Source organism: Empidonax traillii, unplaced genomic scaffold (assembly GCF_003031625.1).
Source record: "Empidonax traillii isolate 1590-97213 ecotype Southwest subspecies unplaced genomic scaffold, ASM303162v1 scaffold338:size1951571, whole genome shotgun sequence".
NCBI classification, from domain to species: Eukaryota; Metazoa; Chordata; class Aves; order Passeriformes; family Tyrannidae; genus Empidonax; species Empidonax traillii.
The window spans coordinates 255,777-280,310 of record NW_020955531.1 but is presented as its reverse complement, the minus strand read 5'-3'; the positions used below and the strand labels follow the sequence as shown (position 1 = coordinate 280,310).

The following is a 24,534-nucleotide window of genomic DNA, read 5'->3' as shown; positions in this document are numbered from 1 at the left end:
CGCTCTTGTTATTCTCCTTGCTAGACATCCTCTATTAACTACCATTAATTGAGGATCCCAGGGGAAAGAGACCCACAGTCTGATCCAGTACAGTAGCTCTTCTATCCTGGCACTGACCTGAGCTCTCCTTACTTGCCTGGAAAACTAGGAACTGGGAGCATTCCCATTACTGGATACTAGGATGACAACAAAGAAATGTGCTTATAGCACAGAATTTGAGTGAACAGTGAAAGGATCTCTGCTTTCCATTTCTCCCATTCCTCACGTTAGGAGAGATTTTTGGTAAAATGAACTGAATCATGTTGCACCCAGCTAACTGCAGTTGATAGCACCATGTGCCCCTGTGTTCAGGTTAGAAGCAAGTTAATACCCTTTTGACAGATGATAATATACCCTCTGGGATGGGGTGAAGGAATCTTCTTTTCAAGTCTCAAAACCACAGCTTTTGGTTGTTGTGAGGCCCCACAGTCCCCACTCTGTCATACCCAACAAGCTCATGAGCTGATCTATCTCTACGTAGTTTTCAAGCGTCCTTGCCACTGCAGCAGAGAAGAAAGGGAAGATGGGGACACTCCTATAGATCGGTATCCCCCAGGTCCTGCATCTCACCTACTGGCTCAGTCTCTTCTAGGGTTGCACAGGACCAGAGGATGCAAGCTCTGAGTCCGCTCTTTCTAAGCAAACTCCTGCCTCCTTCCCTTGCTGACCATCTCAGCTACAGAAATGCATCCACTCGCTGTCATGAGCCCTTTGAAAGCACACACAGATAGGGCAGGATTAACTCCTAGCCTACAGAGAGCTGCCAGCCAGCCATTCTCCTTCAGCACAGCCAAGTGGAGCAGTGGTGTGTTTCTCATTAGCTCCTATTATCCACGCTATTGTATCATCTGCAGTGTTAAAGCACACAGCCCAGAGACAGCTGAACTGCTCCTGCAATTTTTGTTTGTTAAGAGGATTTGCTCTGTGGCGGGATATTTTCAAGTCACTTGCAGAGCAGAAGGTATCCTGGTAACACTGCCATCCTCTGAACCGCCTTCTTGCCCTGTTTCTCCCATTGCCTCAGAACAATGCACACAGTTTCATCCCTGCCTGCGAGTGAACCACAGATTATGTTTCCTTCTGACTCTCGGAGATAAGGTGTGAGACAACTGAGAATACAAAGCCATTCTGCTGTTAAACTGATCCTTTGGTTACAAGCCCCACTCTCGCTTCTTGTCTTGTCAGTGGCACTCACAGAGCAGAGCAGGCAGAAGCACAGGTTGGTGGCGGCCTCTCTGGCTGCCTAATGGCAGGGAAAGGCCACCGTGCCCCCCTCCACTGACACCTTTACCCATCTCTCCAGAAGATTTGTCCTTCCCCTCACTCCCAGTGACACTCCTGCAGGATAATGCTGCACCCCACATGAATGATTTTCTCCTGACCCAGCCTCTCTCAGAGCTCTCTGACCAGATCCTGAAGTCCTTACTCAGCATCTACTCCCTCTAAATGGGATTAGCTTGAGTCGGCCTCAGCAATATCTCAAGATCTGTTGATGCTGATTTCCCTCATGCAGATGCTTAGATAGAGAAGGGAGGGGACTAACAGGGAGATGAACAGTCAGGGCTTTTGTCTGATAAAATGCAGAGTAAAATTCTGAGAGGGCCATCAGAATTTGGCCTACCATGGTTAGGGAGCTGTGCAAACACTGTGACAAAATTAATGCATTAGCCAGGCTGCTTTAGAGTCCAGCCCCTTTTTGTCTCTATCTCTTCAAGCCAGACTGAGGTCACCCATAAAGTATTTGAAAGAGGATGCAAAGCACCCACATCTCCATCCCCATTCACGGCTTGGAAAAAGGTTCAGAAAGAAAATGATCCTTGCTGCCTCTGTACAGCAAATAGCCACAGCCATCCCCATTCTCCCAAAGCGAGGACTCAATGGCCAAAACAACAGATTCTTCTGAATGCATTAGGTGATACTTGTCTAATGGATGCACAGGCTGTTCCTACAGCTGTCTGCCCTCACATTACAGCTACCAGGCACCCCTGCTCTGTGTGCAGGACTCACAGTCTTTCACGGGCACCCGGGGCTCAGCGGGGTGCTAGTCCTGAACAGCAGTAAGCTTATGGCTCCAGCTCCACAAAGTAGGTCAGGCTGAGCCACTGGTTATACTGAGAACATGACTGAGCTGCTTGCAAAGTCTCAGCGGTTGGAGGTGGGATCCAGGCTTTGTTTTTTACCAGTGATTTTGTCTGAGGAAAAGTATGTGCTAAACTTGCTGTGCACTGCTGGAGGAGGGAAGAATGCATACAAGGAAAACACTTCTACCGAGAGCAGGTAAGGAACAGTGCCAGCATCATACTATCAGTTGCAGATGACGGGTGATGGGCAGAATTCCCGCCACTTTCTAGATTTGTAAAAACACCTCCTCTGGGTCCAACAACAGACTGATAGAAAACACAGCCCACAGAAGCAGTCTCTGCCAGATGGCGTGTTTTGAACCACTATTAATCTAGACAACCTTTTGCAGCGTTCAAAGAGTTTGTCCAGGAATAATAATAAAAAAAAAAAAGGCTCCCCAAAATGCCTGGATGGAAGGAGCGGTCCCGGCAGCATCCGCTTCCCTCTTTGTCTTCTCCACCAAGCATCTCCCGACAGAACCAACCCGGGAGGAGGAGGCGCCGCCGGTAGAAGAGGCAGCGGGGCTGGTGCTGGGGCAGGGACTCCGGCAATACCCGAGCCTCGGGGCGTTGTTCCTGCGGGAACACCGAGATCCAGCAGCGGGGGAGCGCGGGGGGCCGGGGCGGGGCCGGCCGGGCGGGGCTGCCCGGACCCCCCGCCTTCCCCGGCACCTCCCCCGGCCCGCAGCCCCGGTGCCCGCCCGGTCCGAGCGCGGCGGCGGCGGCGGCGGCGCGGCCGGAGCGCGGCCATGGGCTCCCGGCTGAGCCGGCAGAGCAGCCTGGAGGAGGACAGCGGCGAGGAGCCCTGCTCCGGCAGGCTGGAGGGCGGCCGGGGCGACTTCCACCTCTCCTCGCTGCTCCTCCACCCGCAGAAGCTGCCCGGGGTGCTGCGGAAAGCCTCGCCCGCGCCCTACGTGCGGCGGGTGGGGTGGCTGCGGGAGATCCAGGCCACCATCCGGGAGCACAAGCGGGAGCACGCCGTGCACATCCTCCGGCTGCTGAGGAAGGTACCTGCTGCGGGGATGCGGGCCCGGGGCAGCGGGGCGGATCGGGGCAGGGCAGGGCAGGCACAAAGGGCGGTGCGGGACCGGGGGCCGCAGCAGGGAGGGAGCCGCGGTTTACGAGCTCCCTTCTCGGCGGCGGGGGTTTGCAGCCCCCCTTGGCGGGGCGAGCCGGGCTCTTTGTGCTGCCTTCCTCCGCTCCGTGCCCCGGCTCGGTCCCTGTCGCGGCAGGCGACACCCACCCCGGCTCCCTCCACCTCCCCGAACCCCAGCCTGGACGATGGGCACCTGGCCCGGCTGCTGGGGGGCAGAGAGGGGAGCTAGAGGAGAGCTGTGCTGCACGCAGAAAAAGGGGCGTCCGAGTCTGAGCTGTCCCCATCCACACCCCTCCGTGCCAGCCCCTGGGTGTGCTCAGGAGTCATGCCCCCCAGAAAAAAAGCTACTGCCGTCCCACTGCCACCACATCACATTATGCCCACCCAGCCAGGCTGACTGAGATCTGTCTTTGGCAGGACTCAAAATGGTTTTGGAGAGGACCTCTGGGACAGTCTAGGCTGAGAGAAGAGGTAAAGGGGTCAGTGTATCAGTGGGAGCGTGTTTCTGTCTGCCGCCATTCAGGAACAGCAAAGCCAGTGTGCAGACAGCGTGGTGCCAAACTGATGCTGAGGACAGAGCCCTGCTGCTGGAACAGAGCCATCTGCTCCATCGCTCACTGCTACCGTCACTTTCCAGGCAAACTCAGCGGCCCCAAACTGCAGGCAACTCTGAAATCGGTAGCACAGGGGACAGACAAACCCCACTTCTGATTTGGACATAAAACACTATCAGTTCTTAGCTTATCAAGTTGCTTCATTAGATAATGATCTGCTTCATCTTCGGAACACACGTCGCTCATCTTAGTAGCAAGTAACCTTTGGGTGTGAGTTGGTAGAGCAGGGACTGGCTCTCTGGGAAGCTGGTGCAGCCATCGTACCAGCTGCAGAGAGCTGATTAACAACCTTGTCTCTGTTCTGCATGTCCCTGGGTTTTACAACACATCCAACAATGGTGGTCAATACCCTGGGCTGCCAGCAAGTTGTACACTCACAAGTAAGAATTTACAGGACCAAAATTATATCTCTGGTTTTCCTGTCCACTACCTTAGCATTCACATGAGGATTTTTATCAGCACCACAAACACTCTTCTTACCACAAGCGTAGACAGATAAGCCCTCAGCAGAAAACCTCTATGCTTGCACCAGTATGACAGACAAGGGCTGAGTAAGATTTCAAAGGGAGTTTTGGAAAGGCACTGTTACAAGAAGCTTGTGAAGAAAGAGAGGCAACCACTCACTTCATGGCCGTGGCAATGTAACATGAACAGACTTTTGTAGGGTATGCCAGAGGCCAGAACTGCAGAATGTCATTTTCTATAGTGCTCAGCACCTCTCCTTGGGACTGAAACACTGAAACCCTCCACAGACCTTGGAGGTCTCCAGAAGGTCCATCTCTGAACAGCCAGGGTTTGAATGCTAAGTCACAGGGCCGTATGGAATGGAGGGTCATTTCTAAGCTCCTTTCAGGATCAGTTAGACACTTTGCTTTCCCCCATCTGTGCTGAGAATTACCATGTTCTGAACACATACATTTTGCCCACTGCCTTTCCAGTTCCCCATATTATTCCTGGTCCTTATCTCTGCCTGTCCATGTCGAAACAGTGGCTGTCTGTTCATCTGCTTGTGACAGAGCAGTGGGACGTGCTTCCTGTAGTCACAACAGAACCTTCCTCGCCGAGTAAGACAGGAACCCATCCAGCAGCACCTCAAAGCCTCAGTTCACTGAGTGCTCAGAGGTTTCAGAGACAGGGCTACATCACCAACATGTACCAACCCCTTCAACAGCTGAGCACAACTATCACCCAGTCTGGGGTCATGTGCTGACAACCAGTCCTCCTCACACGTCCAGTGTCAGCCTCAGAGAGTAGTATGATCAGTCCTTTTTTCTCATTTACAGATTTTCCTCACTCCATGACTAAATTCACCCCTTAGCTTAGTCCCCAGCATGTCCTTCCTTACCTTGGCAGCAGCACGCTCTCGGGAGTCACGGATTAGTGTGTCCCAGCTGAAGGTCTGTTTGATACCTGTAAAAAGAGAGATACCTTGTTCACTCTAGTGGACAGGGAGGATATTTAACACTACACCTCATCACTGTGCCTTGGGCCAGGGTGCAAATACCCTAGAGAGGGCAGGGAGACGGTGGGACTGGAGTCACAGCCTCCTCGGGTGAGCAGACACACTCAGCCAGGCCGGAGGACACGGGCTCCCACTGTGCCTCCTGCAGCTCCACAGACACACAACTTGCCCAGCCCTGCAGACGTGGTGTATCTCCCAGAGGTTTTTGACCTGGGTTCTGCAGACTCCAAAGGGCTGTGAACTACTCCTAAGATGCTGAGAGGGTGTGATAAAGTAAAACAAGCAAGCCAGGCAGAAGCAGATCCACTAATGGAGATGCAAGACCCAGCATTTTAGAAGACTGCACAGAGAACAACTGCAAACCACAGGTGTACATGTGCTTTGTGCACTGGGACAGCTCCATTGCACGTCATCAGCCTCAGGAATGCCCACCTGCAGAAGCCAGACCAGCTTTCCTGCTGATCTAAGTGGGCATCACTCAGCTGAAGCCAGGAGAGACATCAGACTTACACGAGCAAGAAGTCTGGTGTAAGCTATTTTCCCTGTGCTGAGACAATAACCAAGTGTCATTTTTAAGACAACAGCACTAAGCCAGCTGAACTGGCAAGACTTTTAATATTCTGCTGTCAGCAGCCACCCTTTAGGTGGTACAAAATTTTCTGAGATGAGAGAGAGAAAGGGAAATAAGTAAGATGAACCAGAAAATGCCTCTGGGCTAAGAATTTATGGAATATCAATGTGAAGTGAATATTTACAGCTGTATTACTTACAAAACCCTCGCAGGCAGGATTTATAATGGGAATGCAGATTCATCTTAATGGTATAGCTCCAACTGGGGGACTTTAATTACTTGTCTGACATCCACTGCTGCATGCCCAGCCATGCCATCCTCACGGCAGATTTCTTCATCTGTGCATATTACACTTGGCGTAGGAGGCTCCATTTCCCTGAAGCCTTATGGTTAAGGGAGACACTGGCATGATGCCTTGGTACGCTCCTGGCCCATATCCAGCTGTGTCTGTCTGTCCTTCAGGACTGATCCACTGCTTGGCTTCTTTGGTTGCTTATGGGTGTCATCTGTATACACACAGTGATGGGGCTGTAAAGCATTTGATTTATTGTCCCTTTCTCCACCAGATCTGTAACTAGGATATCTCTGGTATTGTTCTTTCTGCTCAATCCAAGCATATCCAGGGCAGGATACACCACTGTCTTATATTGGTGCTTAGAGTTTAAGATCCCACACCTCTGTGAGCCACGGCTCCATCCCTGTTGGTGATGTATGTGCATACATCCAGCTTTTTCCCCCCTTCTCTCTCCTTTTTTTTTTTAGCTCTCAGTCACTGGGTGGTGCCTGAAGCACACGCTCAGTAGAGCAGTGCGAACATATGGGGCACCCATTTGCTTATTCATTTCTCCTGTCAGCAGCATACAGAATGGGGAGAAGACTTGTTTCCTCCCTCAGCTGAGCCCTCCTTATCAACGGAATCAAACCCAGCACCATCCCTATTAGGGAGGTTTTTCTTGTTCTACATTTCTACTCTTAAGGTATTTTTTCTGCCCCTGTGATTTTTGTGCGAGTACATGATCTCTTTTTCATGGATTTTTTTTTTTTGTTTTTCACCACTTTATGGTGCCTCCTGATTGTAATAACTGTGTCACATATTAACTCTTGGCTTTCCTCTTAGCAAGAAACAGCTTAGTTCCTTGCAGTATCACCCATTTGACTCCCGGGGAGGCTTTTTGTTCCTAAGGCTGCTGAGGTTTCTTCCAGCATGTCCAAAGGTGTCCTGTACCCTGGTCCAGGCAGATAAGTTGCATGGACCACAGATGTTCCCTTAACTCACATCGGGGAAGGTGGGAAGAGGAGTGAGTCCCTCTGACTGGGGTGTAAAGCCACCTGTAAATGTACACCCAAAAGACAAATGCTGCCAGTGCTTAGTGCTTACTGAGAAATTCAGAGCACAGCTAAACTCATATGGATGGGCAGGACTTCTGCTCAGCCAGCCACCACCAGGGTGTAATGGCAGCATCTAAATTCCTGAGAAAGTTTTTCTGGAAGAATCAAACCTGAGATTGGAGAAGCAACTTTAGAGCCACCCTTCCTGCTTGGCTTCTTCAGCAGATTCACACATTGAGGCTGACAAAGCTGTGTTTCTCTAAAACTAATTCTCTCTGGGCTCCAGCCAGCCTAAAAATGATGAGTTCTCACCTTCCTGTGATAGGTGGAAAGAAGGTACTCAGCCCTTAGGCTGACTAGCTCATATTATCACTGCATTTCATTATCTGTCTGCATCCCCCAGCACAGAAATGCTGGGTCAGACACAGCAGCTTCCCCTCTTTTGGATGATTTCCTGTACTGAGCATCCAGCTGGCACCTCATCAGATTTACCTTCTGGTTTCAAAACACCTCATGGTTAGAGCCCTGAGGAAGCCCATGTATTGGACTGTCTGTTTTTCTTATAGGACCTGGGACTGGAAGGAACATTCCTCAATGAAGTGCTCTACAAAAATGCAACTTTCCTCAACTTGGTGGATCCCATCTCCCATGACTTGCTGATGAGCCTCGCTAGAGATCTGCAGTGTCCCAAAAAGGTGAGTGTTCCCTCAGCTCAATGAATATTTTGTGATGTAGCACTGATGCAGAGAGCCCTGACGGGGTGGCTGGTGCTGGGTGGTGCCCTGCGATTTTTCAGAAGCATCCAGTGTATGCCCTGGGATTGGCAGCATATAGATTGTGGGACATATTTCTGTAGAAATTAGCTAAAATTTCTCAGCATGTGAGTGCAGCTGAAGGAGCGGGTGGTTATGTGCACAGAAATCGGGAAATTACTTTTTGAGCCCATAGAACTTGGTGACAGGGTACAGTGCCATATTCACTGGCATCACAGGGTTTCAAAGCAGCAAGAGCTTATGGGGGGCTTATGGGGCTGCAGAGGAGAGCAGAGACCTCTACAGGAAAACCACCTCTCTCTTCCCAGGCCCTTTGCCATATGTAACTACCCTAACCCAGTATTATTTCCCCCCATAACCTCCCAGATCTCCCAGTAAAGAATGATGCTGTAGGAATATATTGCAACTCAGGGTTCAAGAAGTAAATGTGTTACATGCACATTATCCCTGCACTGCCCTTCAGAGAATGAGGAGAGCAGAGACAGAAAGGCAAGGCTGAGCACAGACAAACATCACAGATGCCACAGTCCCACTGCAACACCAGCACCTATTTCTGTTACCCTTTGCCACCACAAACACTTGGATTTGCAGCGGATCCATTTGCTCATCAGGCTTGGCAAGTGTCATGTTTGTTTTATAAGGAGAGCAATAGAGTGAATTTCTTTATTTGGAGAGAGATATTAAGTACACACAGCTCAGAGCAAGCAGCAGCACTCCAGGGAATACACTGAATGCCTGGTGTAGATTAGTGGCATTTCTAACCTTGTTCTGTGTCTCCTGAGGCTCACTGATAACAATTAACCAGTCAGGTCTCAATAGACAAACTACATTTAGCCAAAGTTTAATCATCATTATTGGGCTGCATCGCAGCCTGAAAAAAAAAATCTTTTCAAGTGTAATCTCTGTGCAAATTCTATAAGCTTCTAAAGGAAGGGGGTGGGTTGCAGCACTAGTTCCTCTTTAATCATACTTCATTTGACCTCACCTCCAGCTGCTCTTCCAGACCATCTCCAACCCCATGCTGTGCAGTGCCCCTCAGGGCAGGCAGCAGGAGGGGATGTTACCCTGCTCATCCAGCTGCTCAGTAGATAACACACTACAATTTTTATACACCTGCATAATACCCCCCTCTCATTTCATGCCTTATAGATGCACATGCTTATCTACACTGACACACGCACCACTACACGGGTATTATTTTCACCATTCCTAAGGAAGATGTCGAGCACCTGAGCTGCCCCTCAAAGCCAACAGGAGTTTAACTCAGTGGCTGGAGAGATTCAGTACCTACAGCACCCTTCCCAGAACACACACTATCAGACCACATCCCGTCTCCCACCCTGGCTGAGCATCTGGTGGGTGTAACTGCATTACAGAGTGCAATTCCCAGTCTGTCAGTGGAAATTAAATCAGTGAGGACACGGGAGAGAACAGGAGGGTAATTCTCAGTTGTGTGAGCCAAGAGTCGCTCGCAGAGCATTGTGCCAGCTGCTGTGCTGAAGCCTGGTGTGCACGTGCCCCCACTTGGAAAGGTTTGCTGCTGTAGGTGACAGCAGAGTGCCAGCTCAGCCTTGCCAGCACAGTACCAGGCTAGAAGAAGGCACCTATCCCAAAAGCATGGGCTAGTCCCTGTGGGTTCCTAGGGGGGCTGGGATAGGGGCCAGGGCGTGCTCAGCTGAGCACTAAGGCTGGGATCCCTCTCCACTGGCACAGCAGAACTGCCACACGCTGACAGCGCGTCCCGCGAGGGTTGAGCTGATTCAGTGACTGCAAAGGGAAGTCACAGTGCAGCTGTTGGCCCACAGTGCAGCTCTTAAACCACTCACTAAAGAATCAATCAGTGTATCCCCTGACAGCTTTACTATGTGTTTACCTGTCAAATCCCTAAATGCACATGTTGCACCATTGCTGGAGGGCTGAGGAATAGGAATGCAAGTGTCTATCAGCATTTAGAAAATATGGTAGAGAGGGCAGAAGTCCCAGCCTCTGGCAGCTGCCATTTGCCATTCTGCTTCGCTGGAGGAAGGGATTCTGTTCAAAGTCAATGCATTAGAGAACACGTGCAAAAATAAACACCAACTGTCTTAGTGCCATCTTTTCCTGGCAAGTTACTTCAGGGGCTGAAGGGAACTACTGGCACTGGGAAGCTCCCACACTCAAATCTCCAGGAGCGGAATGGACTGCAGGGAAGTAAGATGGACTAGGGTGAACGTTCCCTGTCCTGACATTTCCCAAACAGGGCACGGGAGGGCACAGAGCCAGGGTAGTGCTGCAGGAGGAGCATCTCTCCCAGCAAGAAGCACCTTGGGCATGGGGCGAGAGTGCCAATTACTGAATTAACATGTGGCAGAGGCATCTCAGGCCTTCTCACCATTCCTCTTTCATCCTCTCTTCCTCTTCATCTCCTCCCTTATATACATGCCTGCACTTCACTACCATCCTTCCTCCTTTCCCATCTTCCTCGACCCTCTCCCTTGCCTCATATACTGCTATGGGTGCAGGCAGAGTCTAAGGTGTCCCTTTGCTTTCAGGAATATGACCCCTGGAAATCCTCAGACAGGATCTGCAGGCAGCTGATTTACCACCTAACGCCGCACTCGAAATGGCACCGGCACGGCATGCCCCGGAGGAAGTCCCAAGCATGGTAAGGAGCCTGGCAGGGACAGGATGGGGGATCTGCCTTGAAAAACTGTGTTGCACCATCCCAGTGTGCCTTCTCAGAGAAGGGCAGGACTGAAAACTGTGCACAGCAGTTGCTGTGCAGTCTCTTACAAAACCCCAGCAGGGTCAGCCCCAATCCCCCTCTCCTTGATCTGGTTTGCCTTTCACTCCTTTTTGTGTAGTCTTACAGTTCCTCCCCCTCCCCAAAGCACACTGAACTCAATCCCACAGATTGCACAGCACAGACAACCCTCCTGCAGGGTGTTTGGCCCCAGAGCTGGCAGCCTTGCGGATACACCCACGTGCCGAGCTGAGCTCTGCATCCCACTCTGTCCTTGTTTATACCAGTAAAACTTCCCTGCCTGTGGAAAAGGTGTCCCATTATAAGGCACTACCATAACCTGATCACCCCATTCAGCAGGAACCACTTTGGGGTGGCTGGCAGAGATGTGACCATCCTTCTCAGCTCCCAGTTCTCTGCCAGCACCCAGAGAGGGCCTGGAGATGGTGCTGGACCTCATGCAAAGGCAGCGCAACTCGGAGCATGTTGGCCACTGACAGGTACCGGATGGCAGCTGCTTTCCACTACTAGAAATGTATTCACACACCTACACTTGTTCCCTCCTTGACATTTGCTAGCTTTTCTAACCAGATAAAGAGCAATCCCCACCTTCTCTCCTCATTTTCTTTGAGCAAATCCTGTTCTTATGACGCAGATCACCAATGCCGAAGAGAAGACAGAAAAGCGACTAAGAAAAGAGCCCATGTCAGCCCCATTAGTTTCACAGGAATAAATGCAGGACTGGATAAAAAGAAATGCAAAATCAGCAGCACTCTGAGAAAGGCCTTGGGCTTTTCTGAGACTTTTAGTCTTTGATGTGTGTGCCAGCAACTTAAAATCCCCCATGGGAATTGACATTTCCATCATACCTTTCATTCTGACTCAGAGGCAGATCCCCAATACATCTTAAGGAATAAAATCCCTAATATCATGACTTCTAGGCCATCTCTCATACCTGTAAGCCCCACCTTGCCACCAAATCTGAGCACTCTGAATGCTCTCCTTCCCAGCACCCCACAGGCCAGGACTGCTTGTGCTGCTTTGCAGGTGGGAACCACACCACAGAACAAGACTAAGGTTCCAGAGGAACTGCAAACTGCTGCAAACTCATCAACAACAGAGAGCAGGTCTGTGGCCAGAGGAAGAGCTCTGGGTCCCATGAACCCAAATCCCATACAGAAGGGTCAGACCCAAAGTCTAGGCCAGGTACAGAACATCTGTGAGCACAAGCAGGGAGAGGGCAACGAGGCAATGTGCAATGGAGGGAAATATAGGTCTAAAATGGGTGGCCTTACCTGGAAACCAGGCCCAGTTACACGGTGTTACATAAGGCACAAAATAATTTTGATTAAATATTTAACAGGAGAGCTTCCTCTTTTAAGTCTGGAGATTAAGTGGTTTGCAGTTTGCACCAAAAGACGCCTGCAGAGTTGGCATCCAAAGCTGCTGCAAGAAAACGGGTGTTGTCAGTGAAGGCAAGAAATAGCTGCTTCATTTGGAGATACCAGGGCCTAAGTTTTTTCAGCCAGGCTGTTTTTACATGATCCAAATTCTCCACTTCTCTCTCTCTGCTACTGGGAGTATTTTACTCTTGATGTCCATTTCTAATCCCTTGGCTCGTACCCTTCCTGCCACTGAGGTCCTGTAAAGAGCATGGGGTAGCAGCAATGCTTTGAAGGAATGTCTAAAATCTAGTGGGGTTTAGGGACAGCATAGAGGAATCTGTGCATGGAGACCACATTCAGGAAATGAATTCTCTCACTTTTGCAGTCTCCTGGGCTTTGGCATCTGGTTTTCACAGAGCTGATGCAGGACTCCCTTTTTCTCTGCCGAAATGCGATTCCTGCTTTCTAGCAGCATGTTAGATGGATCCAGGAGATAATTAACAAGCCCAGCCATACAGAGAGCTTGGAGCATCTGCCAGGTTTTAATTACATTTGGGCTGTTATGGAGATGTGGTATGAGAGATTGAAAGGACCTGCAGTACTGGAGTCAGATCACAAATCAGGTGTTTCTCCCCACTGCCAAATAGCAAAACAGTGGGTCACACACAGACTGATGGTACTCCCCATCTACATCTACCAGCTACTCTCAGTGGGACCCACACCCAGCAGGTACAAAGCTGAGCCACCCATGAACTGATAGGGCAAAAAGGATAAGATACATTTCTTCAAGCACTGCTGTTTTGATACACATGCAGACTCCATACAGAAACGTGGAAGGACAAAGCCTACAGCTCAGTGTACTCAGTGGAACAGCAGCTGGAGTGAGCAGGAGAGATCCAGCCCAGGCTGTGTCTTGTTTCTGTGCTTGATTAAACTGCCAAGGTGAAGCTGAGAGGCAGTCTGCCCTCTGCATCCGTGCCTGTGGGTTCCTGACAGTGCCTGCCTGCCTTGTACAGTGAAAGGTTGGCAGTGTCCCACCTGTACAGTCACCCAAAGACACTATTTCAGCTGCCCAGGTGATACTCAGACTAGTTTGCCACACTGAAAGGAAGGGGCTCAGTTCTCCTTTCTTGCAAAATCCTATCTTGGGTCTGCAGCTTCCAGCCAGCAGCCTGCACCCCTGGCCCTGACCCTGCTTGGGTTGACTGCCTAACCAAACTGGGAAGGTGAGCTCTCGGGGATTTAGTCTGGGAGTTTTAAAATTAAAAATTCAAAAGCTAGAGGGTAAGATTTCTGCAGCAGGGACCAGCATAACTTTACTGCACAGTTTTCAGTCCCTTATATCCTAATGGGAATTCAGTTTTAGGACCGTTTTACAGTTGTATAGATTACTCCCACTCAACAAGCTGAATACATCCTAGAATGTTGTATAACTCCAGCTTCACTTTCTCATTAAATTGATGTTTATAGTGTAAAGATTCAGAAATGTTCCACTACACAGACGTAGGCTTTTTAGGTTATCAGCATCACATCTGTGGCATTTTGACAGGTGCAGAATTTTTAGATATTATTAATTCTTCTTTTCAGAAGTCTTGGGGCCTCTTCTAATGCTGAATTTCGGAAAACTGTCACCATCTGCATCCAGAATAGGGCTGGACCCAGAGGGTGTATTACTTTTTGAGAGCCAGAACAGTTCAGAGAGAAGGGTATCAGGTGAAGACAGGCTTTGTCTGGAGAGCTGGATCTCAGCCTAGTCTGCGATCAGGAAGCTGTGGATTACAACTGAGCTGTCTTGGCAAAGCCATGTCAGGGAACCTTAATGTATCTTCCACTTGCATCATCCCCAGAGCTGGCTACTTCAGTGTAACTATTTCCTTTCCACAGTGCAAAGGATCAATCAAACCTGGATCCCCAAAACAGGCAGGCAGTAAATAGAGCTTTACCATCAGGGGATTCCTGACACGGGGGAAAAAAAACAAACAGATTTTTCACACAGTGACTGGTTCTGGAGGAGCAAAGGCAGTTGTGTGTATGGAGTTAACTCCCAAACCACATGCATATGGGCTTTCCTTTTCACAAGTCTCACCACAGTTTTACTTTGCTCATCTGAGTGAATTTCATCATGGCTAATCCAAAACTGGGTGGAGAACTGAGTATCCCTTCTGGGCTTACTGCTCCATTTCTGGTATTGACGTGCACTGCCCAGACACTGCGGCATTAGGTGCACTTTTAAAATGCAATGAAAGCACTTGTGTCTAAAGGACTTCAAGGAAACAGCCCTAAAGGTCTTTGGATCTTTTTTTTTTATTTTTTTTTTTCCTTGAAAACATCACTTAGGGCTGTAGCTGACAGCTCTGGCAGATGAGATCCCAGCCTTCAAATGGCATGAGGTGAATATTAACTACAGCTTCATGTCACCCTTATGCAACAGGGTAAATAGGCACCATCATTCCTGCTTTAGCAAAAGGAAGCCGAGTTAGAGAATACCAGTCAGTTAACAAAAGCCATATGGTAATAGCCATATGGGAGTACAAGAAGTGCCCCACACAATGTTTTCAATAAGCTGCTGCTCACAGAGATGTCAGCTGGACAGGCATGAGCTGGTGGATGAGTTGTGGAGAGGGGCAGGAATTGTGCCCTCTTCTTACGGTGCAGAGCGCCCCAAGCACTACCCATGATGAGGGTTCCCAGCAGCACCAAGAGGCAGATGCATTTGGAAAGGCTGTCAGAGGTGGCAGAAAGGGTCATCCAGCAGCTTGACACTACCTTGTTAGAGTCAGAAGAAAAAGGCCAAGACTAGCAGGCAGGAGAAGCAGGACACTTTGATAAAGACTGAGTGAAATAACAGAGGCTGGGTGGCAGATGGTAGTTAAAAGCCATCAGCAGAGACCTCGTGCCTTTGTGACTGACACAGTTGAAGGTCTGGCAAGGACATAGGCTGATACATGATATTTACAGGGAGGAGGCAGCATTATTCCCTGCTTTGCTAGGATAGGCCTAAATAATGAAGGGAAACAACCTGAGGTCTTGGATGGATCAAGTGGCAGCACAAGGAAGGCCAAGGCTGAACACGCCTTCAAGGACAAAGTGAAGATGACAGCAGAGCCAGGAGGAGGAAATGCACTCAGCTGCATCAACACCTACAGATGTCCAGGTCCCACCCTAGTTGCAGAGGGAATGGGGTAGGAGAAAGGCTTCCTTTCCATTCCCTTTTCTCCCCATAGGTGGTCAAAAGAGCTTGGGCACAAGGATGGAGACTTGACTAAGAGACTTCTCATGGAACTGGCCTATTTGTGCACTGCCTCCATCTTCACCCTGGTGTCAGGCCCAGCCTCAGATCAGCTTGGGTTGGGGCAGTCTGTACTTTTGAGGCTTCTCTTTCCTTTTTCAAGTTGCACTAGAGGAATCAAGCCAGCCCTGCACAGCAGCACCCTGTGCCACAGGGAAGCAAAGCAAGCAGATTATGCTAAGTAGGCAATTAAAAAGCTCAGAATCCATTCCCTAAATCACTGCTGAAAGCAGGGAAGCCATCCAGACATGCCTGTCAGAAGGTTCTGTGCAAGGAAGAGCAGCCAAGAGATACCTGACTCATGGCTAATTAGCCACCAGTGGCAGTGCCTGTTAATGACAGAGGGGATGCACAGTAATGGGAGTTTCTGGCATCGGGAAAGTTCTACATTTGGAGACAAATTAAATGTAAAAATAAAGGAGGGGGAGAAAGCTGGTAATTCTCCAGAGAAACAGGCAAGGAGTGGTGGGCATCCCTCATTGCCGAAATCCCATCTGACTCTTACTGTCTCCTCCCAGTCTCTCTCCATAGCATGGAGCCAAGGAAGTGAGGCTGGGACTCCAGGAACCTGAACGTTCCTGGGCTGAACGAGCTCCTCCAAACCCCACAAAGCTAACAACAGGCCAGAAACACTGCTGTGACTGCTGCAAGTCCCAACAGGGCAACACTCAAGAGCCATTACACCTCTTCCCTGCAGCCACCAAAGAATTTAGCTGATGAGCAAGAAAATGAAGGGATTCAGTGCTAATAAAAAAAAACGTGCTGAGCCTGCAGCTTCATGGACTCAAAGAAGGATCTGGAAGATGGCCTAAGGGTTAGTTCCCTTGGGACAGGCCCTGGAGACAAATAACTAGCAATTAATTTCAGGTCTCCTAATTTTTCCGTCTCAAGACACTCTGAATTTGCTCATGCTAGCTGAGTTCCCAGGAGGCAGAAGATTTTTATCCCAAAATAAAGCCGGGGAGGCACAAGATGGTTTCATACCTTTCCCAGCCCACACTTATCACTGAGAGAGAGGGGGTTTCTTCTGCCACCTGCAGGTCCCTCAGGCCCCTGGTCTGCCTGGACAGATCCTGGGTGGATCTCACATGGCCAGGGGACCGCTGCCTAATGCCCACTGAAGAGTAGTTGGCACCTAGGGAAGGGATGATTGGCAGTGAGGGTGGAAGGAAGACTGCCCTGACCCTAAGAGGGGAGTTGGGAACAATGGAAGTAAGAACTTCTTTCACATGAGTGAAACAGGGAGATGTACCTCCAAGTGTTCTCATCCCTCAGCAGGGCTGGACAAGGGTTGCAAGCAGGGTGTTGATTCCTTATAAACAGGAGTCTGGGCCAGCAACTTTCCTTGCTGGATGCTGCACCCCCAGGCAGGCAGTAGGGGATGGACTGCTGATTGCCCTTGTTTCTTGCTCAAAGTTTCACAGAATTTCTCACTTGCAGCCATTTTTCCAGCATCTGAGGGAGTGGGGGTTCATTTCCTCTCTAAGCTTGTTGCAGATAATACAAACACAGTCTGCTTCCCTGAATCCAGAGTCCAGATCCTTGTTAGATGCAAATCCCCCCAATTATAAATCTGCCCAGAGCACCAGCTGTGGTAGCATTAGGTTAATCCAGCCCCCAGTGTTTCTGCAGCCCTCTATCCACAAGTCCCACGGGCATCAAGAGCCACGTTTCTAAGTAGCTTCTGCAGTTGAAGCAATCTTTAAGCCTATTTCACTTGCAGAAATTAGGGGATAATAGATGACCCATTTCTCTGGAAATAAGCCTAGCATTTTCACAGCTGCTGCACAAGCGACTGAGAGCTCAGTGTCCTGTGTATCCTGCCCCCCACCCCCTCACACTCCCTGAGAAGCAGAGCTTAAAAGAGCACCAAAAAAAACCCACCAGAAAAAACAAAAACAAGTGTCAGATAATTCAGAGTCGAGCATCTACCCACATCTCCCTGACCCTTTTCTGTCAGCAAGTACATTTACCTCTAAAGCAATAGAGGAGGAGTGGCCAGCTGTCCTGTGCTCTTCCTAGGGATGGTATTTAGCTGCACCTCTCGGAGCTGCACAGAAACACCAAGGAGGTGAGGAGGAGGCTGCCAGGGTTCCCAGCATGCGTGGGGTGTCAGATCTCATGCTTCAGCACTTACCAGAGAGCCTGGTTGCAGCACGGGGGCTTATGTCCACCAGGACGAGGCTCCTACAGACACATCATCCCTATAAGAGGCATTTTTATAGGCAAGAGAACAATTTAAGCACAGGAGGAGCCCACAGTGCTGGGACAGGAGGCCCAGAGTCACCCTGGCAGGTACAGGAATGAGGGCAAAAGGAAGCAGCAAAAACACAGGAAAGGAAAGAAAAACAAGCCAGCAAAGAAGGGAGGGCGGGCTCTGGCACACGACAGGAGGGTTTAAGCACATTCAGCCGGGAGCAGTCCAGTCTGCAGAATCAATTATAGGAAGATAATTTGTCTGCTCTATTAAAGCCTCCTTGGGGTATTGGTTCGTTGCTGGGGAGAGCAGCAGAAGGTACCTGCTCAGGTCAGAGCATGATCCGTGACTTATTACTGCAGTCCCTGCACAGCAGTCAACAGGAGAGGAGGCTTAACAGGCAGAGACAGACAGCATATTGCTTTTGTCTTTCAGACATTTCCCCTCACTTATCACTGTCTGCACTCAAAGCCAAGTCACTCTAAAGGGGACCCCAAGAGCCATTCAGACCCGCCCCCTGTTAAGAAAGCTGCTGCTGTAGACGCAGCAGGAAAAACGGCACCTGAATGCTGAGGGCCGGCAGCAGGAGCGGTGCCGGCTCAGACGTGCCCTCCAGTGGTCCCCACTCCAGCCTGGTTCCCATCCCCAGACCAAACTGGGCTTGTGCCTCGTAGCTTTACAGAAAGGAAGGTCTGAGGAGGCTTTGCACAGTCCGAAACAAGGCTTGGGGCTGGGGAAGGTGTCCCTATGCTTGTACCTCCTTTCTGTCCCCCACCCCCCCAGAATCTGCCATGGCTTGACAGCACTTGGGAAGAAAATTTCCAGGAGCCACAGGCTGCATTTCCACAAAACAGACGCTGAAGTAGTTACAGTCTTGCTTCTATCCTTGTTTATCCTTTTTTCCCCCACAGCCCCACAAAGTCTTATTCTAAACCCACAGAGGCCAGAGAAGGCTTCTGTATCTCTTGTACCAGCCCCTTATAGATATAAGGGACAGTTTCCACCGTGCACTAAGGTTCACAGAAGTTCCATTTCTCCCAGCTTAAGCTGACCAATATGAATGCATACCTTCACTGTGCATTTGATGCTTGGTTTTGCCAGAACAAAAAGTACTCCATATTGAACACCCAGTTAAAACACAGCTAAAGGGATAATCTGAGATTCTTCCAGCTTTGAGGCTGGTCCCTGACAGACTTCATACAAGTTGAACCCTCTTTTGTGGTAGATTATGCTTCACTACTGCCAGTGTTTGGTGACAAATTATACCAAAAAACCACACATTGTTTTTCTGGAGTGTTAAAAGAAATGCAGCTCCCAGGCAGCCTGAGCTGATCTCAAGGATCCCTTGGATTTGTAGGAAAAGGGAGGCTTGCCCAGTGCCACCCAGACCACAGCATGCACAGTTCACAACTGCTACTGCAGCAGCTAAAAGAACTGCACCACTGCTACAAGAAACATGATGGATTAATTCTTCACAATCTCATTTCTGGGGCCCTGATATTGGAGAGATATCCAATACCATCTTCAAGTGGAGGCCCTGTGGAGACCTCCTTTGTGTGCTTTCAGACCAGTTCCCCAGGACATCAGTCTCTGCTGTTTGACAGTACAGATAAGCACTGCTCCCCTTACCCCTCTTGTGATCCACCAAGGAGTAGTGTGAGTCATCTTAAGTGTAAGTATTTAGTAAGTAATACATTTTACTTACAATACTTTAGGGTCTGAATACAATCTAATCCATGCTCTCTACCATGAGAGCTCATTAGTTCAAATGCACGCTTGCAGATACAGCCTCAGCCTGGCACAGTGAATTCCCATGGGAAACACAAGGGCACATAGAAGTAGCCTGGGTAAAGTGCTGCTAAACCCAGAGCAGGAATTTGTGGGCTTAAGAATTGACAGTGCAGGTCCTTCCATCTCACACACCTACCACGAAGCACAGCTACAGGTTTGCCGGTGTTGAATGTGTCCACAAAGGGCTGTTGCCCGTCCTGATGCACGTTTATTCGTTTATGTTAACACATGCTCAGAGGAGGTTATTAAGGACTGAAATTTCCAGGATGCCGTGAACTGCATGTGTCAAGCAAAGCTGTAGAGGCAGCATCATATCCTCTCCACAACTACAGAAGAGCCTGGCAGTCCTAAGGCTTGTAGGGACATTCTCACCTGTCACGGGAGCTCCTGCGGTGCTGCAGCCTCCTCCGAGGAAATTGCATGTCCCCATGTACCCATTGCTTTCAGGGACTGGCTGTGCCACAGGAGTGCAGGACACTACAGAGAGCCAGATAGGAAGAGTGGGGACCTTCGAAGTGGTGGTTAATTCTTAACCCGCCCTGATCCTCCCAAGCTCAACAAGGCACTTACAGACCCCCTGAGCACACGACTGGGGTCCTGCTAGGGCTCCCATGTCCTTAGAGCTGTGTCTGAAAGAGCAGCAAGACTTACATAATTTGAACTAAGGGGATAGGTTCTGTGTTACACCAACACACACTTTCTACTCAGTTTTGCAAAGTATCCCCACCAGCTCCTATAGCCCCACAGCTCCCACTTCTCACAGCACTCTCACAAACCCACAGTCCATCGTAACACTCCACACCCCACTTTCTTTGCGTACCAAACAGCCCCATAACACAGTTTTGCCTGCTGTACAGCTTGCCTACCTCCTCCTCTCTCTGCTTGCCAGGCAGACAGCAAAAGAAATGGCTGAAGCCATCTCTGAGCACCCTTATGCCCTCCCCGCCTCCTCACAGCTGCAGCAGATCCCAGATGATCTGCTGACCACAGAGACCCAAATAGGCAGCCACTGGTGCTGCTTACTGACTAAGTGCTGGTTGTGAAGGCTTAAAGGGACATGCAGTAAATGCACTCCTGGAGTGCAGTTTGCCTATTGGTTGTTTTCCTGGTAAAATATCCATTTTGCAGCCATTTAACACTGTTCTCCTCTGCAGCAGAGTCTGTTTGCGGCAGACCTTGGCATTCACCTGGAGAGGTGGTTCACAAACAGCCCCCACACAGTGCAAACCAGTGCACTTTGAAAGTTTGCTTGCCTTAGTTATTTCTGCTTTCTATGCATGAGCGTCTGTACACACACATACAGACAAACCCTCTGAAATCTGCTGGTGGAAGACACTTTAGCATCCTGTGTTTAGCCAGATCTGGCAAAGTTCATGTGTAGGTGCTGAGAATACACAGGAAAGCCCCAGGACAGCCTGTCCTGAGGTATGGTGCAAATGCTTTTTTCCCCCTACAAACTCTATTAACCCTTTGCTTAACGTTCTAGCCCCTGTTGTTAATGAGTCCTCCCCTGTCACAAGCACTCTGTCTCTTGAGTGAGATGGATGTGAGTGCTCCCCTCAGTGATCTCTCTCCCCTTTTCCTTAATCAGCCTGAAGACCAGCCTGCAGAAGAAGGTGAGCCAGGACTCCATGGATTTGTCGGGGATCCCCCTGACCATGCGGGATGTCCACCGCATGGCCTACTACCTGCAGAACAACGGGGACCACCTCACCTCCGTGGACCTGAGCTTCACCGAGCTCAACGATGACATGGTGCGCCTGCTGCTGCCCTTCCTCTGGGCGCTGCCCAAGCTCACCCACCTCTCCCTCAACGGCAACCGGCTGACGCGGGCGACCATGAAGGAGCTGACTGACACCATGAAGGACATGAACAAGTTCCCTTGCCTGGCCTGGGTTGACCTCGGCAACAACGTGGACGTCTCCTCCATGCCGCAGCCGCTGCTCGTGGGCCTGCGCAAGCGGCTCAGCCAGCAGACCACGCTGCCTACCATCTATGAGGTGCTTGACTGCGACTCTGAGATCGCCGGCGGGCACGAGGGCAGCCAGCCAGAGGATGAAGCAGCCGGAAGCACCCCGCCACGTGCTTTTTCTCAGCAGGGCTGCGAGAGGTGACTGAACAACAGGCCGGCGCTGGCACACTGAAGCCACCCCAAGGAGAAGTTTCGAGTACAAACATCAAGCAGAAGGCCAGCTTAACCGGCACCCTTTGGCTCTTTTTCTCTTGCCTTTCCTGACGTCTCCCCCCCAACCTACTGTGAGATAAAAGCCTGTCGTCCCCCCACAACGTGCTCCGCTCCCTCCCCTCGCTGCCAAACCCATCGCCCACGTTCCAGAGAGGAACCAGTGACTTACAGTGAACCTGGTCCCCAGGCAGGGTCTCACTGGAAGACGGGAAAAGACCTGTCGGAGTCAAGAATATCCTCCAGCAGCCATTGGGTTGAGGGAAAGGGATGGGGGGAACCTAAAACAGAAACAGGCTTGTAGTTTACTTCCTTTCTTCCTTTTCCTATGCACTTTGGAAACCTTGGGACCTGCAGCCTTGAGTGTGGAAGGAGGTACCCCAAGAGCCTAGCTGCTGTGGAGCTTAGTTGAAGAGGCCAGAGCTGGAGCCCGGCAGTGTGTCTCCCTCTTGTGTCTGGCTCCTTTTGTTTTGTTTTTTTCCTATTGTGTGTTTTGTATGAAGGTCTGAACAAAGGGACCTGGTCAGAGACCATTGGATCACATAGGCTGGGGCGGACACATGGCTTGGAACTGCAGCATCAGGATATTTGCTGTGTGACCGGGGTGAGAGGGAGGGGAAGAAGGTATGTGTTGGTGGGAGCATGGGGGATGGGATGAGTTGGGATGGGATGGGAGGAGGGGGGAGGAGAGGGAGGGAGAACGGTCTAGAGGATTAGTAGGATTGGTTTCAAAAACTGTGCTTTTGTACTAAAATTACAAGCTCCAAGGTCCTACAATTACAACTTCCAAGTGAAATTGAGGGAAAGCTGACAAGCTAAGCACCTAACTGTGGCACTAGAGGAGCAAGCAGCGAATGTGCCAGAGATGGGCACTTCCCAAAGGAAACCTCAAAGCTTTGGCTCCTCGTGGCATATTGCATACCTCGTAACACAGACATGACGTGAGCAGCTGCATCGCCATTTCCAATGCTGTCCAAAAACCAAACCACTGATGCAGTATTTCTAGTGTTTTCCATGTTGCTCATGCTCTATGTAAACATAATAAAGAGTTCTCTTGGACATGAGCGTGAAGCACTTCAGAGTCTGAGTACCTGGGTTGTTCACAAATTGAGCCAGCAGCCCAAGCACTGCAAGAATATGGACCAGGAGTCCTCCTGCAGTGCCTGAGCAGTGTGGGAGAGGATCAGGTACCATTCACATTGGTGAGAGTGGTTCATTCCTTTAAGGAATGGGAAACATGGGTGTTCATTTGTGGTAGGCTGCCACCCTTTGTGCAGCAAGGGGCTGGTCCAGATCCCTCTGCTGAGCCTTCCTGCCCTCCAGCAGATCAACATTTCCACCCAACTTAGTGTCGTCTGTGAAATTCCTGGGGGTGCCCTCAATCCCCTCATCCAGATAATCAATAAAGACATTAAACAGGACTGGCCCTAGCCCTGAGCCCTGGAGAACACCACTAGTGACCGGCCCCAGCTGTATGTAACTCCATTTACCATCACGCCCCAGGCTCAGTCCTCAGTTTCCTCCCCTGCTGTGGAAGAGATGGTATTAATTTTTTCTTCTTTTCCTTCCAAAATACCTTTCAGCAAAAATGAAAAGTATTTCAAATGTCAGCAAGATCTGCTTAAACTCTTACAGTCTAAGCATAGCAGCACTCTGCTCTGTGCCAAGAAGAAAACTCGGGCACAAAGCATTTAAATGAAGGCTTGGAGCTGCCTGGTGAGCCAGTGCATACCTAGAAAGAAGGAAAAGGGGTGCTGAGCATTTGGTCTTTGGTTCTGAGCAGTGTCTCCCTAAGGCTCTGCATCAAGGCATCTTCACAGCTTTTCCAAAACAGTGGCACCCCTGAAAAATGAGGCAAGACCCCCAGTGTGCAGCACACCACTAACAGCTCTTCCCTGCAGAGCTCCTGGCCGAGTCCCAGGGAGGATCTGTGCAGCATCTTTCCAGCCCTGCTTTGGTCTGAGCTGTGCTACCCAGCAGGACAAGGATGAGACATCCAGCCCCTTGCAGGTGAATTCTGTGCTAATCACTGGCAACTCCAGGAGCTGGAGACGAAGCATGGCTTGAAAAAGCCTGGTTCAGCTGAGCAGCTGTGGGATCTGTGTTTATTCCTCCATATGCTTTTGGTTCCTTTGCCATAGAAATCTCCCCATGGAGAGCTGGTTGTGAATAAATACATGCAAATGCAAATCATGAGGTCCTGGCCTAGGAGACTGCCACTGCTTCTTGGATGAACTCCGATGGGCTGTAACTCAGCTGTGGAGGTGCAGTCCCAGCACACCCTGTTCCCTGCCAGCTCCTGACCCTACTGACAGGTGAAGGGCTCAGGGAGCACTGGTGTGCATCCAGCTGCAGAGCTGGGAAGTGCCCCAGTGTCCCCCCACAGATGAGGTGTATGCTCAAGGAACAGGCCTGGATGCCCCAAATCCACAATTTTCATAAAAGCTGAGTTCACAAACCAGAGAGGATGGTACGACCCAAATGAGCTTTTCCTTGCACTGAGTGAGAAAGCTCAGGGCTCTCAAAGGGGATTAAAGGGATGAGCAGCTTATTTAAGTCTCCCCACTGAGGGACCAGCTTAGTTATGCTCCTGAACCAGGGGATGCCTGTCTACAGTGAGCCCGTGTACCCTGCTGCATAACACAGCAGGAGATGGATCCCTGCCCTACTGAATACTCTCCTCAGTATGTACTTGCTGGTGTAGGGTTGTAACCTCAGCTGCTTAAAGCCACACACAGCCCTCAGTATCAAGACTCACATACCAGGCTGTCTCCATCATTTTCATTTTTCCCAGCCTCCCGCTCCATGCAGATGCAGATGGTCAGCCTGGGATGGGACCTGTGTCACGGAGCAGGGAGGAAGCTGCAGCTGCACAGGTAATTTCACAGTCCCTTCCCTACCCCTGACCTCCCACCAGGGGACCAGTCTCACAATAGCTCTCCAAGTGAGACGTTTAAGCACACC

General features: G+C 50.2%; 1 protein-coding gene across 1 annotated transcript; it reads left to right on the top strand.

The window, feature by feature from the left end:
* The first annotated feature begins 2,866 nt into the window (after nucleotides 1-2,866).
* LRRC75B (leucine rich repeat containing 75B) lies at nucleotides 2,867-22,644 on the top strand. The gene is made up of 4 exons (XM_027892062.1): nucleotides 2,867-3,166; nucleotides 7,798-7,926; nucleotides 10,536-10,648; nucleotides 20,980-22,644. Exons 1-4 carry the CDS (start codon nucleotides 2,909-2,911, stop codon nucleotides 21,500-21,502), a joined length of 1,023 nt encoding a protein of 340 aa, XP_027747863.1. The 5' UTR covers nucleotides 2,867-2,908; the 3' UTR covers nucleotides 21,503-22,644.
* Nucleotides 22,645-24,534: the final 1,890 nt, after the last annotated feature.

Coding starts and splice junctions, on each gene's coding strand:
- LRRC75B (XM_027892062.1), top strand. CDS start 2,909: ATGGGCTCCCGGCTGAGCCGGCAGAGCAGCCTGGAGGAGGACAGCGGC. Junction 7,927..10,535: donor ATCTGCAGTGTCCCAAAAAG/GTGAGTGTTCCC, acceptor CTTTGCTTTCAG/GAATATGACCCCTGGAAATC. Junction 10,649..20,979: donor CGGAGGAAGTCCCAAGCATG/GTAAGGAGCCTG, acceptor TTCCTTAATCAG/CCTGAAGACCAGCCTGCAGA.